Source organism: Drosophila hydei, unplaced genomic scaffold (assembly GCF_003285905.1).
Source record: "Drosophila hydei strain 15085-1641.00,03,60 unplaced genomic scaffold, DhydRS2 tig00008112-arrow-arrow-pilon, whole genome shotgun sequence".
NCBI lineage: Eukaryota > Metazoa > Arthropoda > Insecta > Diptera > Drosophilidae > Drosophila > Drosophila hydei.
Window position 1 is genome coordinate 1 of NW_022045825.1, and position 19,590 is coordinate 19,590.

Below are 19,590 nucleotides of genomic sequence, written 5' to 3' on the forward strand. Positions count from 1 at the left end.
TATCTCGAACGATGGCAACATCTCGGGCAACACATCACCTATTCCAGCGGTGAGCCGCTGCTGCAACACCACGCAGCTGCAACACAACAACAGCAACAACAACAGCAGCAACAGCAACAACAGCTCCAACTTAAGCAACAGTCCCACAGCAGCCACCTCGGTTACAGGCAGCTCCATCCAGCATCGGGCACCTTGGCCGCAACCAGCAGCAGCATCTCTCGACAGGATTGCTGCCCACAGCTGGTCTGGATAGTATTGCCAATTGCGGCGTGGCCACGGTCAGCGGCATTCTGACTGCTACCGCGCAATCACCCAATGTGGTCACTAGTCTAAACAGTGCTCAAGTCCAGCCGGTCTCCTCGTCGGTGGCTGCCGCCATGGCCGCTCCCGCAACACTGGACGCCAAAAGCAACCCAAGCGCTTACATGTCTCTAATATACCGTTTCGCTTCAGAGATCCCGATCTACGTGCCATGTTTGGGGTAAGCCTACAGCAGCAAGTTACCATCTCCAACAATAATAACGCAAACTATGTTCTCTCTTAGCAATTTGGCAACATTTTGGACGTGGAAATCATCTTCAATGAGCGCGGCAGCAAGGTAAGTTTACAGGATGTATCCTCCTCCATTCTCTATCCTGTTGCACGATTCATTTAAATTATGCACAGACCGAGCGGGCACTTGAGCCATTGTTAAGTGAAGTGATGTCCTTTTGTCCGGTGACGTTGCCAAGGCAACCTTGAACCATTGTGTTCTGGCTACAAATATCACTTGGATGTCCTGTCCCTCCATTTTCCGACACCAGTTGTAACGACAAAACTTCAATGTACCCTTAAGCAGACGCCGCTCGCAAATATAATTGCATAGCAACGGGCGCTGTTGCTATACAAAACGAAAATGTGCATAATTTAAGGCGCTGACGCATGTCCCAAGATGCTGGGGCCCGCATGCCCACGGCCCCTATCTCCCTTCCACTCTGTTTCGTGTGTACTATATTGTAGTTTAGCAGTATGAGTCGGTGCCAACCTTGTTTTTAAATCGTACTTTATATATAAATATACCATATACTCTACCTGTATATGTTATATCTCTGTATACACATCTACTTATATACTCTATATGTTTTTTAATTGCATGTTTGATTGCGAATGGCAGGGATTCGGTTTTGTAACATTCGCTAACAGCAACGATGCAGAACGAGCACGCGAACGTCTAAACGGCACCGTGGTTGAGGGACGCAAAATCGAGGTGGGTGCATGCAAGCAATACCATAAACCACTCAAACACACATCCACATCCACACACATACACACACAACACACCTACACACTTAGTTACATGCAGTGGGCAGCTATTATCTAGAACTAATTACAAAACTATCACAACTTTCTTATGTGCCACAAAATTTATATATATATATTTATATATATATATAAATATATATGTATATATAGATAGAGTAGGGAAAAGAATTTCGATGTGAAGAAATTGGTTTTCAAGTCTCGGAGTTTGCGTGTCTACGTGACGTGAAATAGTTTTCACGTGTTTTCGCATTGCAGAAAGAGTTTTATTTCATTTATTTGCCATTTTTATGAAATTCGGTCTGCATTGATTGCGCTTTTTGGCAATGCAATGCGTATTTAAAATCGGATTCACACATGGTCAGCGCACTTTGATTTCGTGTTTTAATCGAATGCTCATTAATTTTTAAATTATGCGCAGCCTTTTTTATTTGCCTTTAATTAAAAATTAATTACTTTTTTGCGTTCATTTCGCATTTCCTTGCGCACAGACAGACAGCTCACCAATTTTTGTATTTATGTTAAGTGGGCAGCCGCAAATAATTGGCATTTAAAATATGCTGAAAATGCGCAAAGTGCCAACTGATATTTAAACAATTTAACTGCGACCCCCCCCAGAGACGACAATCATTTTTTAATATTATTTTCATTTGCATTGTATTCTGCGCCATCGAAACCCGAAAGCTGCCTAATTATGCAGAATTGCAGTTGGGCGAGTGAAAAAATAATATTGATGGCTTTAAGTAACAGACAGGGAAGACACATGAACTTCAAGCACAAATATTGGTAATGGATTTTAGCTGTTAAAAAGAAAAGGAAACTTTTTAAATAATTTGCCCTCACAGCTTTAACCACATACACACACACATACACATATATACACCTCATGCAATTGTAATTGTTAACTAACACAGAATTTATTTCTACGTTCTCTGTACATGCGAAATGCGATTAAACTATAATTTACAACAACAATAAAAATAAATCTATATAATGCGTACATTATATTAAAACAACAACAAAACTCACCACCAAAACCCACCACGCTCGCTGCAACTCAACTCAACTCTACTCGTTACTCGAACTCTCTCGTTACCAATAACCATTGTGAAGGTGAATAACGCCACTGCACGTGTACAAACCAAAAAGTGACGGCAGTACCCAACGGTAAGTTGCTCTAACACACACACGGTCATATATACACAATATACACAGACACACTTACACACACACACACGTATAACACCTATATAGAACTTAGTTTAAGCTATGTAGCGAAACAAGTTTAAATGTTGAACAAAGAAATGCAATTACGTCTGGCCTAGAAGAACTATAAGAAATGAGAAGCACGCAAAAGGCAACTTAAATAACAACGACAACAAAAGCAACAACAACAACAAAAACAATAAAAACTTGAACACAACTGCCATAATATTTGACTGGCCATTGCCGTTGTTGCGCTTAGTGTTGATATAAATTTCGTTGATTTCGTTTTTCTAAAATTCGGTTTTCCTTTTATTTTTTATTTTCTTTGTTTAAGTTGAACTTTTCACATAAAGTTCTGTGGTGGCTGCAACTGCAATGCTAGCAAAGCTAAGCGAATGTTTCCTAATGAAAATGTTTGTTCGTGGAAATTTGTTATTGCTTATGATTTAATTTGAGGAACTTGTTGATAAGACGTATGTCAAGGCGTTAGGCAATCAAAACTTGCTAACTGAATGGCCATACTAACAACTTTTGCCAATTTTGCGGTTGCTAACCAAACAATATATACACGCATATATAAACACATACAGATGTTTGATAAGAATTCGCCTTGTTTGTTCTATTAACCGGAGTTATGGATTTTAAGTGTTTGTCCTTCAATTTGTATTATAAACTGATTACTGTTTACTGATGATTGAACACAATCTGATAACTACGAAATAAAAATACCTTTTTTATTTTGTTTTCTCTCACACACCAACACACACAGTTGTACTGACCAAAGACGGTGCCCTACCGGCTCCAGCTCTAGGTGAGCGAACCAGAGAACAAATATAAATGGAAAATTAAATTTGTGTTGTCTTGTAACTTGCTTGCAAAGAGAAAAAACCATAAAAAAAAACTAAATAAACAATAATAGCTCGTGCATAATTAACCCACTTAATGTTGTCCATAGCCATAGGCACCTAATCATGATCCAGCCTAACCCTTATACTATATAGCACCCAACTCTATAGTCAACATTGTCCTGGCATGTTGCACGCTAACGGTGGCATGATACAAACCCCAATATTGGCTAAACAACTCGAAAACACCTGTAATACCCACAACTAAACGATTTTATCTAAGCATACAAGCATTTACACTCACAGTCCCAGCATGAATACTGTCCATGATTTCTATGATTGTTCTGTTCTTTCTGTACCTACAATTACTTCATTTGGCAGCAGGAACTTCATAGGCAGCTGCAACATATATATGTATATATATATATACTCTGGACTTGTAGTGTGGTTTCTTTTGAGAAGTTTTGTCAGTTAGAAGTTCTTAGTTATTTAATGTTACTTTTGCAGTACACACATTTTTATTTAAGCTTGTGGTTACCTCAAAGTTTGCTCCTTTACCAAAAAAAAAAAAAGACAGACGCAAAGCGACGATAAAAAAAACGGCATGGAGAAGTTTTCCATGCCATGTATAATAAATAATACTGCTGATTTAAATCGTCTTTCCATGCAAGTTGCCATTAAAAAGTATTCACAGCGCAAAATCTATACTTTAGTTTCGCTCAAATACGATAAGCCGATTACGAACCCAGCGCAAGCCAAACCCAAACCCAAACCCAAACCAACCCAACCAAACAAAACTGAACAGAGCTGAACGAGCAAAAGGGAAGCAGCTGAAATGTATCCAGCGGCTGCTCCCACGGAGTTTTTGCCTGCATGTGGAACAGGACATGCAAAATGCTTTTGTATCGCAAACAGACAGACGGGCTGAGGGACGGACGGACGCACGGGACAGACCTACAGATTGGAGATGAGATGCTGCACATGCTGATGCGGCTATGGCTGTGGCTGCAGGCAGCATCTTTTGCCTTAGGTGCCTTTGCCGTGGCCTGGCTTTTTCCAGCCTGGTTCGCCCTGGCCACAGTCCTCCACTGCTCTCTGCCACGTGCACGTAATGCGCTTCATTTGCGTTTGCACTAAATGCAAGCAGTGTGTCCGCTGGGACGCCTAGCTATTTATGCGGCTGCCAGCATATTATAGAAATAGTCAGTCAGACAGACAGCCAGACGGGCAGACAGATAGTCAGACAAACTGAGAGGTATAGTAGTTTGCTGGATAAGCGGAATAGTGGGGAAGGCAGGGAAGCACTCACTTTATCACGTTCGAACTGGCTTCACTTGCCTGGCAAAAGACGGGCAGCATTAGCTTTAGAAGGAGTGAAGGGCACAGCTCACGTTGTCTTATTGCTCGTTACGTTGGAAAAGACATGCAGAGCGGGGACGAGGGTGAGGCGAGTAGTAAGGATAAATTACAAAGAAAATGGAAAGCACACAACGTTGCAAACATGTTGCGGCACACACATAAATTTTAGAAGCAAAAAATCAAAAACTTCTTACCACTCCAGATGCCTTCTTGTCCTTCATGTCCCTAGGTCGTAGTTTTGTTGCTTTCGTCTTGTGTCTTATGCAAATGTGTTTCTTTCACACACTCTCACTCATACACTGTGCTCCATTTTGCAGAAAGTTTTGCCTTCTGTAATGTATGTAAGATTCCCCCACACCTACACATATCCATGTTTATATATATAAATATATACATATGTATATTTGCTTATGTTGATCCTTTGACATAGTCAGCTTAATGCCCAACCAGCAGAAACAACAATTCCAACTCCTGACTGTGTATGTCTATTTGACATTTTATTTTAATGTGCTTTTCGATTTACCCTCCCCGTCATGTGTTTGTTTTAGAAAATAAATTGTTTAGCAAATAGCGGAAGCGCAACCGACAGTTTATTTGCTATTTAACTAGCTTTTGCATCATTGTGAAGCATTTCAATTTTTCATTGCATAATTTTGTGCGCTCACATATCAAATTTGGTCGATGAGATAGAAATTGGCAAATTATTTATTACAAACAGCATGTCAAGTCAAAAGTTAATTACCTCAATGTCTCCAAACATAGCTAAAAACTTAAAAAAAAAATAAATAAATAAAGGATATATGTTATATCGAAATGCATGTTCTGTGCTGGCAACCAAACCCTTCTCCCCGCAAGCTTTCATTAAAAAAAAATACAGAAATCCCGCAACTGCATCTAGCACGGGCCAACTTGTAAATGTTATTGATCCTGCGTGTCATGTCTATAAAACTCTGTACATATACATAAAAGCGCAATTTAATGTAAAACTAATTTTAAGTTTTCTCTTGATTTTTCCATGCCCGCAACAACAACAACAACTTCAACAAATGCAACAACAACCGACAAAAATAACTACACCGATTTCTATAAATCAACTGACTATAGTTTGCGTACAATGGCCTGAAGGTAAGCGTTCTGTCACGTTCTATTGTATTCTTTTGCTGTATTTGTATTTTGTATTTATTGCTTGCCGTGTATTTTGTTATAAATTCTCAAATAACACAATTGAAAACATGCACACACACATACACACACACACACTTAAATATATTCACACAACTATTCAGAAACAATAAGTTATCTTTAATATATACGGGACCCATTCAGTTCATAATATAACTATAAGTTCTGGTATATTTTTAGAGTGTAAGCGAAACCAAGTACATAAAAAGACAACAACGACAATATAACTATATATATATACTAGGCAGCTCCCTCTATATCTCTTCATGTGAAATGTATTATAAGTAACTCTGGGATCTTTGACAGTTCGAGAAAACATTTTCAATAAGCCATTCAAACTCCACTCAAATGCAAATTAAATAGATTTATTGATTTACAATGTTAGGTTCCAAGTTAAACTGTATGCATATTATATACTCGTAAACCTTTTTTTTTACAATACTAAATATTTGATGACTGTTTTTTAATGTAATTTTTTTTTTCGTATTTTTTTCCATATTTGCCAAATTTAAAAAAAAAGAATTAAACCAAAAATAGAAAACAAAACACGAATGAAAAATCAATTAAAACAAATTGAAATAAACAAATATCGTTACTTACCGCTCGTAAACCCCATTTAAATCAGGCGCGTCACCATTTTCTTTCTAGACTTAATGATGCTGATGATCTTGTGATCAGCTAATAATGGTTATGAATTTTAGCATATTGCGGCTGTGTTGTCTTATGCATACTACTTAACTACTATATATATATATATATACACTATTAATAAATATATATATATTTACTATAATTTTATATACATATCTGAACAATCAATATCATTTTGTTTGACACATTTATTTAATCAGTTTTGTTGTATGTGCGTTTTGTTTTATGTCCTTAGTTCGTTTTATGTTTTGACATATTTTGGTCTGGTTCTTTGGTCTGAACATTGTCGGCAATGCTCCTTAGCGTAATTAATTATTACTTATGTATATACACACTCACACACACACACGCACACACACATCCATACATATACAACTACAAACAGGAATGTATGTAACTGTTAATTTTCGTCGCGATCCAAACAGCTTTATTAAGCACTAGACCTAAGCTCTATACAACAGAAAACCCGATTCGAACGAAGAACCACTGCATCCCACAATTCGAAATGTAAATACGACACACACACACACATACCCACATACACCCACACACATATATACCTTTAAAGCTCTTTATATATGTGTGTATGACAGACACGCATTCACACGTAGTCCAGATTCATCCACTGATTCATCGAATGATACAAATACAATCTAACAAAATTTATGAACATATATGTGAACCTCAAGGTTATCGGCTGCCCGTGGCCGCCGCTTGGCCTTTTTTGGGTGCGCCCGTTGGTGCCGGAGCGCCGACGTTGACACCGATGGCGCTGCAGATGCCACTGTCGGTGGCGCAAGCGGCAACGGTGCCATCAGCGGTGCACAGCGCGCCCACGCCCACAGCTTCGCCAGCAGCCACGTCCATTGTGTTGGCGCCCCGCCATCCGGCGCACAGCGCACTCCCAGCAGCTGTGACGGCGCAAACTGCAGCACCACCAACGACACGGCGGAGGTACATTGAATTGAATCGTCGATCGCATTTCTTTGAGTGTATGCGCCAAAAAAAGCAGAATTCAAAAATTGAGAAAACTCGTTGACTTCCACAAGAGACAAACACACACACGCACACACATACTCTCAGAGAGACATACGTAAATACTACACACATACACACAGACACACACACACTCACACAGAGGCATAACAGCAAGCAACAAACTTAGTTTTGAGATCTGTACCATATACTTACCTACATATATATTTGTTGTCTTGTTATTTTGGTTACGCATTTGGGTTTGACTATATGCTAAGTACTATATATTGCATATCTGTTGGACGCCCTTGAGTTTGCATTGTTCAACGGCTAGGCGACCACAAGCAAACACAACCCTAGAATCAACCAATCAATCAGTCAATCAATCTACCAACCAATCAACCAACTAGTGTCAATTTCACCTGACAACTGTAATTAGCTCTTAAGTATGGAAAGGTTTTTAGCTTTAACCATAGTGTACTTACCTACATAATACGTAGTTTATAAAGTGCCCTATATCGTGTGACGGTAGACAATTTTTGCGAAGCAAGCGTTTTATAAAAGGCATTTCATTTAGTCTCATTAGCATCTTTCTCTATATCTATCTATCTATCCTTCTCTCGCTCTGGCTCTATACATATATTTCTTAAAATTTTCCTAACTGTTTATACTCTTGATATGTTTTACTTACTTTGCAATTTTGCACGTCTGACTTTTTTGTGTTTTCATTACCAAAAATATGGAAAATAAGAACTAAACAAAATGAAAATGAAAATGGAAATGGTTATTTGTATAAAAGTTGGGCCTAGGAAGTATGGTCAAAAATTGATACGATACGTTTACAATTTGTTGCATGCCACAAAATGATACAGCCCAAAATTCGGAACTTTGATTGCTTGGCTCTAATGCTTTTTTATTTGTAAATAGTAAAAATCGAAATTAACTTTTGGCAATTGCATTCAGAAATGGGCCATGAAATTGCTGAAAGTGCAAATATTCCATATTACATGTAAATATTATCTCTGCCGAGCTTTTAATTGGCATTTAAACAGCGAAATCGAATTTGATTCGCATTCTAGGCAAATAAATTTGCAATTTGATTTTGGCTCACATATATTCAGTAATTAATTTTTGTATTTGGCATATCGCATTGAAATACATTTGTGTGCAAGTTCCCAGATCTCCAATTATGGCCAGCAAAGCGCAGCGCTCTTGTCCAATTTATTGCGGTCTGACTGCTAATTGTTTGTCACGAGCAACATAAAATGTATTTTTAATTACATGTCGATGCTCAATAATGCGATGGCATCCATTGATATTTGACAGATTGTACAGAATGCTTCGCCCAACTGTTTTTAAGCTGGATTAACTTGAACACAGACACCATCGTTCTCACGCGCGCATAGCAATCATCTAATTGTCTATTATCTGTAAACGTTAGCTTTAATCCATTCGGCACCATCAATATTGTTTTTAGTAAATGTGTTTTCCTAGTTTTGATTGTATTTAAAGGTTTAAAGGTTTTTGAATCGTACTACTTTCCATATAAACGTTATCTTTTGCTTCGTTTTCTGAATACCTTTAAAATAGTTTGACCAACATTTAAATGCAACAAGTTGTACAAACAAAGTGTCTTGCCGCATACACACGTCAAATGCAAACTCTATTTATATTTATATATATATATATGTTTCTATTCTAAACTGCAGATCGGTCTAATGTTTTCGTATTGTTAATGGATGGTCTTATTATAATAAATCGTATATATATATATATATTTATATAGAAATAATACACTCAATATACAAAACAAAACAAAACTGCGTAGCATTTGTTGGTAATTCAATGTTATATAATATTAATTAAGTATGTTTCTGAAACCGAATTCCCCTTATATGACTGGCTCACGTATGTCTTATGTATTGTTATATGTATATACCAACAAGATCATTTAAACTCAATCGATACTCAAATATCTTTACATTTAAACAGTTACTACATATTGCCTAGTATTTGCTAAACATATACTCTATGCTATATACTACATATATAAATGAATATATTATATAAATTTACTTATATAAAGAGAGAGAAACTAACCGCATGCATTTTATGTTCTTTTCTTTTCCTTTTTTCTACTTTTTGCACACGAACACAAATACACACACACACAAATACACACGAAACGTAAATAAAATATAATTCGTGTGTTCAAACACCCAACCACACACACACTGACAACACTCACACACACATACACACTGGTAAAAATGTTGTGTACAAATCGTTGCAAAAAAAAAACTCAATCAAAAATCAAATTCCAAAAAGAAAATCGTTTTGACCGCCTCACAGCCGCCGCCGCCGCCGCTGCCATGCATGGAGCTGCCATGCCACATAGACACATGGGCGTGGTCGGTGCCACACCCTTCCATCCTCGGCACCATTATCCGGCGCTGGTAGCCGCCGCTGCCGCCGCTCAGCAGCAACAGCAACGTCAAGTGGCCGCCGCTGCCGTGGCCGCAGCTGCTGCCCAACAGCAGCAGCATCAGCAACAACAGCAACAGCAGCACCAGCAGCAGCAGCAACAACAACAGCAGCAACAACAACAACAGCAGCAGCAACAGCAACAACATGCCGCAGTCGCCGCCGCCGCCGCTGCCCAACACTCACAGCACGCCGCTGCTGCCGCCGCCGCCGCCGCTCACACACATCCGCATGCCCATGCGCATGCGCTCGCGCCTCAACTAGCCCAGCTGCAGCCAACGCTGCAGGCCGTTGCCGTGCCCACTGCCGCTGGCAGTGCTGCGGCTGCTGCCGCTCAGCAACACTCGGCGCTGCAGCAATCCCTGGCAGCGGCCGCAGCCGCACAGAACTCAGGTGTGACGGGCAGTGCGAGTGCCGCTGCCGCCGCCGCGTATGCGGCGCGACTATCCGCTGCAACGGCATCCCAAACACCGGCCGCTGCTGCTGCGGCTGCTGCTTCCATGGCAGCGTCGGCTAATGCGGCCAACAATGCTGCCGCTTTGCATGGATTTGCGCCGTAAGTAGAGCCCACTCCACGTTGCCCAAAAAAAAAAAAAAAGAAAAGAAAAAACAACCAAACGTCGTCGTCGCAAAAATCGCCATAAAGAGAAACTGCCATGTAGCTCTAGTTGTATCTTGTTATTTTATTTTTTGGTTTTTTTTTTAGTTAAATAATCTCTATATATTGAATGTAGTTTTAGCGCACTTACTTTTTGTTCATGTGGTGTCTACGCTCGCTCTCGAACGCTTACTCAACTCCAATGCCAACAATGCATTGCTGCATTGACAGCAGCGGCAGTGGCAGCAACAACAACTGGCTCACTGTATTGCATGCAACGAATAATTACGCATACGCCGTGTTGTGCACGCTGCTGCTGCTGGTATTGCAGCTTCTCTCCAACTGTCATTATTTTACACACTTAACTTATCCTTATCCCTCTGATATTAGCCTCACCCACTCCACTCCCACCCACTATCCATCCATTCCATCTTCGAGCGCAAATTTGTTTATAGCTTTAACGTTGTTTTGTCTCTCGATTTTTGGTCTATGCGGTGATTCTTTTGAAATATTTAGCTACCTTGTGTGTGTAACGTTTTTATAAGTATATCCAACTATATATGCATAGCGTCACATTTGCCTAATGTACCATCTAATTAAATCGCAAGTTTAGACTTGTCTCTTGTATAAAATCAACAAACAACAACAACAACAAACAACAGCTATAAAAGCAGCTACCAATTAACGCACGCCAACTACTACATTAACTACTTAAATACCCAAAAACATATTTATTCTTGACTGAGAGCAGTTTCTTTTGGCATTCGTATCTTAATATTCGTATAAGTTTTTGATTACTTTGGTTGAAGGGTCCTACGTAATATTGTATATTGTGTACCACTAGGCGTATGATGACATTTGACATTTAATATGAATTGAATTGAATTGAATTTAAAAGAAATGTTTTTGATGCGTCTGCTGCTGCTGCTGTCGCGCATGTTTCCTCTATATCTCAAACAATTATTTATATTATTATTTCCAAATACACCCGTTTATATTTTATGTTCCTTTGTGGCTGCTGTTCTATAACTAAATAATAGCGTATGACTGACAATGATAACAATGATAATGCTACCATTTTATATGAAATTCTACCAAACTAATTAGCTAGGTGCATGAATGTCTCTCCTGTCTATTAAAGGGCAGAGTTCGAAAAGTGTTTCTTATACATTGTTTTGTAGACTCGGGACAGTTGTATTGTAACCTCGTACTTACCACATATGGTTGATTATCCTTGCTAGTGTTCTACTTATAATTTACATGTGCATACGCATTATCTAATAATCACCTCGTCATCAGTTAGGTTAGCGCAGGCAGAGGGGAGGAATTAGATGAGGCAGGTTAGAGTTAGATGCTAGGTAATTTAGGCTTGAGTTGGGCTCAAGTTAGGCTACATTTAGGGCTCCCTTACGTTTTCAGTTACACCTTGAGTTTCAGCCATTTTACCCAATGTACCCGGTACAAAAAATAAATATTAAAAAGAAAAACAACAGAAAAGGGCACCGGCAAAGTTTTCGCATTAAATTACAAAATTTTTCTACGCTAAAACTTTGCCTTTGCCTTCTGTTGAGAACGCCCAAACCAAAATCCACACACAAGTGCGTTAAAAAAGATTAATGAAAATAAAATAATAAAAAACGACAAAATAATATTTATAAAAATTTTTGAATTTTGCTTTTAAGTGCTATATATATATATATAAAATATATTTATATATGTATATAAATATCAAGTGACAGCCAAGTCCGATCAATAACAGAACAGTTCTGAAATGTTGTGGAAAAATTGTGCACAATATTGATCGGGCTCTGCTGACTTGCGAGACTAATGAATGAAGTTACCTACTTAGTTATTAATCTACGAATCTTATCCTTCTACTTAAACACCCACAGCGTATACTATGATCACTTCTTAGCAGCCGCTGATCCAAATCTACGCTTCCAGGTAAGTCTATACAAATTGTACTCTGCGATTACTAGTTAAGACAATCATTTAGGCTTAATATTAGTGTAATGTATGCTAAGATACATTTATAATATACACACATATAGTTTAAAGCTGGCTAGCTAAACAACAACAAAACCCCTAACTTCTTGAAAAAAAAAATAAATATATACACATATATATATTATATATGAATTTTACAGGCAGCCAAACCGGTCACTGAAGTTCCAGCCGCACAGCCAGCCGCCATATTAAATGTAATGAAACCTATTCAGATTGATACGTTAACCGTAAAACATAACAAAACCGTATTAAGAACGTTCTTGAAACTACAATATTTATATTACTCTCGTACATACACATTTATTCACACATTACCTTCAATTGTAACTTGTGAAAGACACCAATATTTGACTTGGTTTTTGAACAGAACATTCTTCTCCTATATGTTTGTACATTTCTCGCTCTTTCTATTTGTTCCTATTATTATGATTATGATTTGATTTTATTTTCGATTTACATATTTTTTAATGCATACAACACTAACGACGAGTTTTGAGATACACTTTTATATACCACTTACGTACCCACACATTGAGAAATGGTGTTTTCTATTGTTTATCTTATCCTTTGGTAACTGGTCGTGCAACTAAGTCTGTAAAATTTGTTGGCATTAGCAAGCGTGTATACGTACAACAAACCAAAAACAAAAACAAAATATATGCATAAATATATCACAAATTCCAACTAGGGCCGAGTGTCATTAACAAAACGAAAAAACTATATATATATATATATCATACATAAGTAATTGCTTTTATGTATTTAAATACTCGTATTCATGTAATTTAATCATTGTTCTATTACGTCTATTTCTATCTGCGAAGCGATTACTTATATGCATCGCTTAATTATCTTGTTAACACATTTTCTACAACTAAGTATCACACGCGTAGTCTCCATAAAAAGAAAATTTATAAAAAACAGCAACAACAACAAATGCTTTAATTAGCGGCCATAAAAAAGACGCATAGTATACTTTCAGGCTGCATGCCGCTCTTACTCTCGCTCTCTTTCACTCTTTTTCTGTCTGTCTTTGTCTATTTTGAAGCGAAAGAATATTTAAATTTTTGTTTTTTTTCTTTTTCACATTTTAATCTCGCAAGTTTTTGTTTGTTTGGTTTTTCTTCTTGCGAAATCTGCTTTGCTATCTATATATACATACTGGTATTAATTAAATTAAATCTATAATTAAGTAGCATATAAATAACTATTCTTCAATGCTGTGAACATTTTCGTAATTTTACTAAGTATGTATTCTTTTTTTGGTTACTTTTTTCACGACTGTTACAACATACGCAACAACAACAACAACAACCACCACCACAACAACTACTGCATCAAATATCTATACAACATTATCAAAACTAAAACGAAAAAAATACCGAAAATTATACCAAATATATCGAAAAACTTACAGCGCCGCACTGTGACTACGCTAAACAGTACCCCACATACGATCAACCGCATTCCGGTACCACAGAATGTTTTGGTAAAAATAATCATTTTTAGCTAGAAAAATTTGAAAAAAAACGATGAAATTCAACTTTCAAATCCATTAGAAAATTAGTTTGTTGTGCCCAAATTTAAATTGTTTGTTTTATGTATGTGTGTTGTTTTTTCTGTTTTTAATTTTCATGGGACTGCGCTTTGTCTCTTGCACCCATATCTAAGTTTTAATCCGATACTAGCTATAATCTTTATATATACATATACGATATAAGTTCATTATGAATCCCTGCACTTTTGAAACTTTGTTTGTAGCATTTACTTACTCCGTACATCCATAAGACTTTGGCATCTTGGGTTTATAGCTTGAACTCGCTGGTCACATCCTTGAAATTATATTTCTGTCTACTATAATAAGCAAAGAGTAAAAAACGCACTGATATAATTTGATTGCACTCCTCTTATGTTTGGTTCTAAATCCATATATGTGTATATATATAAATATTAAATGTATATATACATATATATCATTTTATTTATTATTTTTTTTTTGGTTTAGGTTCTTAACTCTTTTTGCCATTTTGCTCTCTATCACCTGTCGCTAGTTTTGTCGTTTCCGTTGTATCTACTCGATTTACCTTCCCCTTTAACACACAATTTGCTTCACATTATTCCAGGCCACTGCTCCGCTGTTAAAGACTCCCCTGTCTCAGGCCCAGCAGCAGGCGTATGCCACCACCTACACGGCGGTCGCTGCCCGGGCCGCCTACGGGGCCGCTGCAGCTGCAGCCGCCCAGCCAGCACTCGCTGGTTACGCCACCGTAGCGGGGTAAGTTTTCATCTCAGTTTTCCACGTGTCCCATTCGCTGCATCAGCCACTGTTCAGCTGTTTCACACTCATCGCTCACAAATGCTCCACGAAACACGTGACTCAACCCACAGTTAACCCACAAATCCGTAAACTAAAAACGTTAAATAATCCAACTAAAACTTAAATAAGCTTATATGTTAACATTAAGATTGATCTATTCTTATATCTATTCGTAATTACATATGAAAAAATAAACTCCGTCTTCAACAAAATTCTATTGTATTTCATAATTTATTTGTATTATTTCTTACAATTTTCTTATTTTATTGTATTATTTATTATGTTTAAATGTATAAATATATTTGTTTCATAAACATCTTATATATATTCGGTGTCTATATTTGCTTAATCTGTCTGTATCCGGTCATATGGATAGCTCTAAGACATTTTTGTATATTTTCGACTTTATTTTATGTTTTATGTTTTAAAAGATTATTATATTTTAAACCGTAGATTATGTTTTGATACTCCGAAATCGACTATTTTATGTTGCATTCAAAAAATAATAATAATTTAGTTATCAAAACTGTTTTTCTATTATTTGATATCTATTATATTTCGTAGTTATTCATATGATTGATAATATATTTAATATAATTTCCTTTTTTTTATTAATTTTTTTAACACTTGACTAATTAATTTGATTTGATTCTTTTTTATACAATTCGAAACTCATAAAATAACTTATCAAGAGTAGCAAATGTCTAACACCGAAAACTGAGGCCTTACAACTAACAATTGAACATTTTTGCAAAACCGTATCGAAATTAAACAATTTCTACTAATAATAACTGATAAGAGGATGGAGAAATGAAAAGATGTGAATGAGATGAAGAAGAAGTGGTATTAAAAAAGATCATTTATTGCACACACTCATGCTGTGCGGAAACACACTTGAGAACGAAACAAAACTCACACACAAACTAAAGAAAACTAACCCACGTGGAGGCATCAAGAATCTGTAGCATTCCCATATCATATTTATATCACCTATTTATCGTTTCAAACTTAACTAATTTTCCGCAAACGGAATATTTCTAGTTACGCGCGCGAGTATGCGGATCCTTATCTTGGACATGGCATTGGACCCGTGCCCGGCTATGGGGTAAGTGGTTTTTCTCTTTGCAACTATTGCTTGACAAATGACTTAAATAAATATAAAATCTCTGTTTAAAAATATTACTAAATTTCCATTTTCTCCATCTGCTACTCCAATATCCAATATCAATCAGGCAACAATATACCGCGGTGGCTACAATCGTTTCGCGCCATATTAAAAAGCTTCAGAAGTCAGCCAAATAACGCAATTGAACTACTCTCGAAAATGCTCAATGTATGAACAAGAATTAGACGTAAATACTCCTCCTCCTACAGTGCAGTATGTAGCAGTTGAATCTATATATATAGGTCCAGACACGCAGAAACAGATGCTCAAAGATGATCGACAAAACGCGGAACCCACTCAAACAAAAAATGGAGAGTTGAAAATCAAAGCTAAAAGCAGCCGCAAGCTAGCGGCCAATTACGCAAGAGTAAAATTAAAAACAAAGCAACAATTTTTTAAACAAAAAACAAATCAATGTCGTCCATAAAAAAAACATAAAAACAAAAAGAAAAACAAATGCAGTATACACAAAATATTTAAATGGCAATTAGTTTGCAAAAAACGTGCTTCACGCGTAGATTTTTACTAAAAACAAAAGCTGAAATTTTGTGCGGCAGAATTTATATTTAAAAATTATATACCTACTGGATATATTATTATTATACCAATAGATATTGTAATTGTATATCAAAAATGAGCAATTCTAATGTATTTTCAGGCTGCAAACTCCATAATTGACAAGATACCCAGATCAAGTTTTGCTTTTTAGTTTTGTTTATTAAGTTATCTTTATATATATAAATTTGATGATTTCTGTTTCATGTATTTGTTACATATAGCATTGTAGTTTGTAGTAAACACAAAACAAAATAGTATATTTGAAAATTATTTTTCTAAAAAAAAAAACTCAAAAACAAAACAGAGATAAAAAGTTGCCAAACAACTAAAGAAAAAGTTTCAGAACATTCATCTGATAATCGTTTACCTTAATTTCTCTATACGTTTGAAAGTCTCCAAAGAATACTCATTTTATGATTGTCAACTTATTTATTTTTAAAATGTTTTTATCTGCTTTGCTCCAGATTGTTCCTAGACACTTTTTTCGGCAGCTATAATGCAAAAAGTCAACTCAATGAAAATGAACATGAAAATGATATTGCTCAACTCGTAGTGCATAAGTAAATGCAAAAGATCAACACGTAGACATATCCTTGGAACATACAATAATAATTACTTTAATGCGGCCGTAGCAGCAACAAAAAAGTCTTTAATAGAAGAAACAACAAATAAATATATATAATGAGTAATAATAATAAACATATTAATGCAGAATAGTTTTTAAATTCAAGCTTCCAGTGACAGAGATGAAAACATGAAAATTTCGTAGTAAGCATTAAAATAAATTACATTATTAGCTCTTACTATGTAGCACTTTCTTTGTGTGTTGTGTAAAAACCAAAAAAAAAAAAAAAAAAAAAAACCCCAAAAAAAACCAAGCAAAATCCGAAAAAAAATACAAAAAAAGCAAAATTTATATATTACATAACTTCACATCGTTTCAGTGTTGTTAATTTTTTGGTCTAGACCACAAAACTTCCCTAAGCAAGCTAAGAATTTATTTTATACACACTCTATCAAGTCTAATGCACACAATTAACTTATACAGTTGTGTATTTTGAAATGTATGTTGGAGAAAACCAATCCATAGAAATAACAAAAACAAAAACAAAAAACAAATGCTCAAGAAGTAATATGACCTCGTTCTCTATTTCGATTCTTAGACAGCTACTGTCCTAAGACTTATACTCGTTGTTTAAATATAAAAAAAAAATACAAAAAAAAAAAACAACAAAGAAAAAAAACTAATTCGTATACCTTTAATTCGTTTTTTGTGTATATGTGCAATTGCTCCTTCGAATTTATCCTTTTCGCTCAAAGAAACTCGAAAACATTTGCTATTCATCTTCTATTTTCCAATTATATATTTAATTTTTGAGATTGTACATAATTACTATGAATTTTCTTATACTCACACATACATATACACACACACGCACAAGCACAAGAGCAACTCGAAGCAATTTATGTCATACTCAGATTTTAGATGTTTACAGAGTGTTTCTTTAAATACAATTGCGGAAAGAAACAACAAAAATTAAATATTTAAACTATGATTACGTTGACATTTTTCAAGCCAAAGTTTATATTTAAATATGATTTTTAGTTAGATTTAGTTATTATGCGGACGACGGACACACACAAAAAGAAAGTGAAAGAGAAGAATAAAAACAAAAACAAAAGGAAAGGGAAAATAATAATAAATGGAACAAATCAATTCAAACCCAACAATTGCCAAATTAAATGTAGCTTTCAAGTGAATAGACTCTTAATTAAATTAAAAAATAAACAAAAGCAAATGAAAATGAAAAAAAAAAAGAAATCTTTTAAATAGCACAGAAATAAATACATATATTAACAAATCTAGAAAAATAAAAGTATATCACACTTTTTGGCAGCATACACACAGGAAAATGAAATACTTTTGGGTTTGATATACAAGGCGAAATAAACCAAGTAGTTATTAAAACTCTAACATAATAGAATACATAAAAATTTATAAACTCAACTTCCACCGCAATTTTTTAAAACAAAAACAAAAACAAAACACAGTCTTAAGTAAGGTATGAACTAAAGTCAACCTAAGTATAAATATGTAAAATGCAAACGCAACTCAATCAAACACTGCAGCTATAAATATATTATAATATGTATACTACATACCTACTTTTAAACTATATATTTTAAATTTTATTTAACACTTTCGATACTTTCTGTGCGCCCGCCCCGCCCTCTTACACACCCAATTATAAACACCCAGTACAAGAGCAAGAATGAGAATTACGAATCTTAAAGCTGTAATCTTTAATCTGTGTAGTCTAACCATAAGCCAGCGCCGCTTTTGTTCACTTTCACATAGAGCATACGCATAGGCGTTATATAAAGTATAAATATAAACTATATATATAAAAATATATATTATATGAAAAAAATACTTATCTTTAAAGATGTGCCAAATTGTAAGTTGTACCATTTGTTTTTATGAATGGACAAAGCAAACAAATGCAAAAAAATTAAAATAAAAATAAATAAAAAACGAAAACAATATAAAAAAAATATATATATATGAATTGAAAAACTTGTGAGCAGAAATTCCCCTCCCCAAGACGAATGATTGATTAATTGTTTAGACAGACAGATTTCAACACTTAAACGATGATGGAAAATATTTTTAAAACTTAGCATTGTGTATAGAGACGAGAGTTAGAAGTTAAGCGTCCCCAGGCGCTTCCTTACAAACAGAATTGATAACACAACAAAAGAGACGAATAGTATTATATACAATCGCGATCAGTCGTTCGACCTGTAAAGACGTGAATTCGAACAGCCTTCGCTTAAGCTCTACTGCTGCAGAGTTCTAAAAATAGAACTTTGCGGTGCATTCTTCAACGCAACAGCAACAAAAACCGCACACGCAGCGTTTTCTTATCGCTTGCTTCCGCGT

At 35.8% G+C, this 19,590-nt stretch overlaps 1 protein-coding gene across 1 annotated transcript; it reads left to right on the top strand.

Moving 5' to 3' along the window:
- Positions 1–4: 4 nt before the first annotated feature.
- Positions 5–16,499, top strand: LOC115483178 (sex determination protein fox-1-like; the record flags this gene model as incomplete). The annotated part of the gene is given in 17 exon segments (XM_030224336.1): positions 5–41; positions 44–213; positions 216–405; positions 408–481; positions 545–598; positions 1,154–1,246; positions 2,413–2,446; positions 2,449–2,466; positions 3,275–3,316; positions 5,814–5,834; positions 9,870–10,557; positions 12,492–12,543; positions 12,747–12,800; positions 14,024–14,095; positions 14,730–14,881; positions 15,965–16,028; positions 16,156–16,499. Coding segments are annotated over 17 exon segments (1,860 nt in total), but the record flags the coding sequence as incomplete, so codon positions are not given.
- Positions 16,500–19,590: the final 3,091 nt, after the last annotated feature.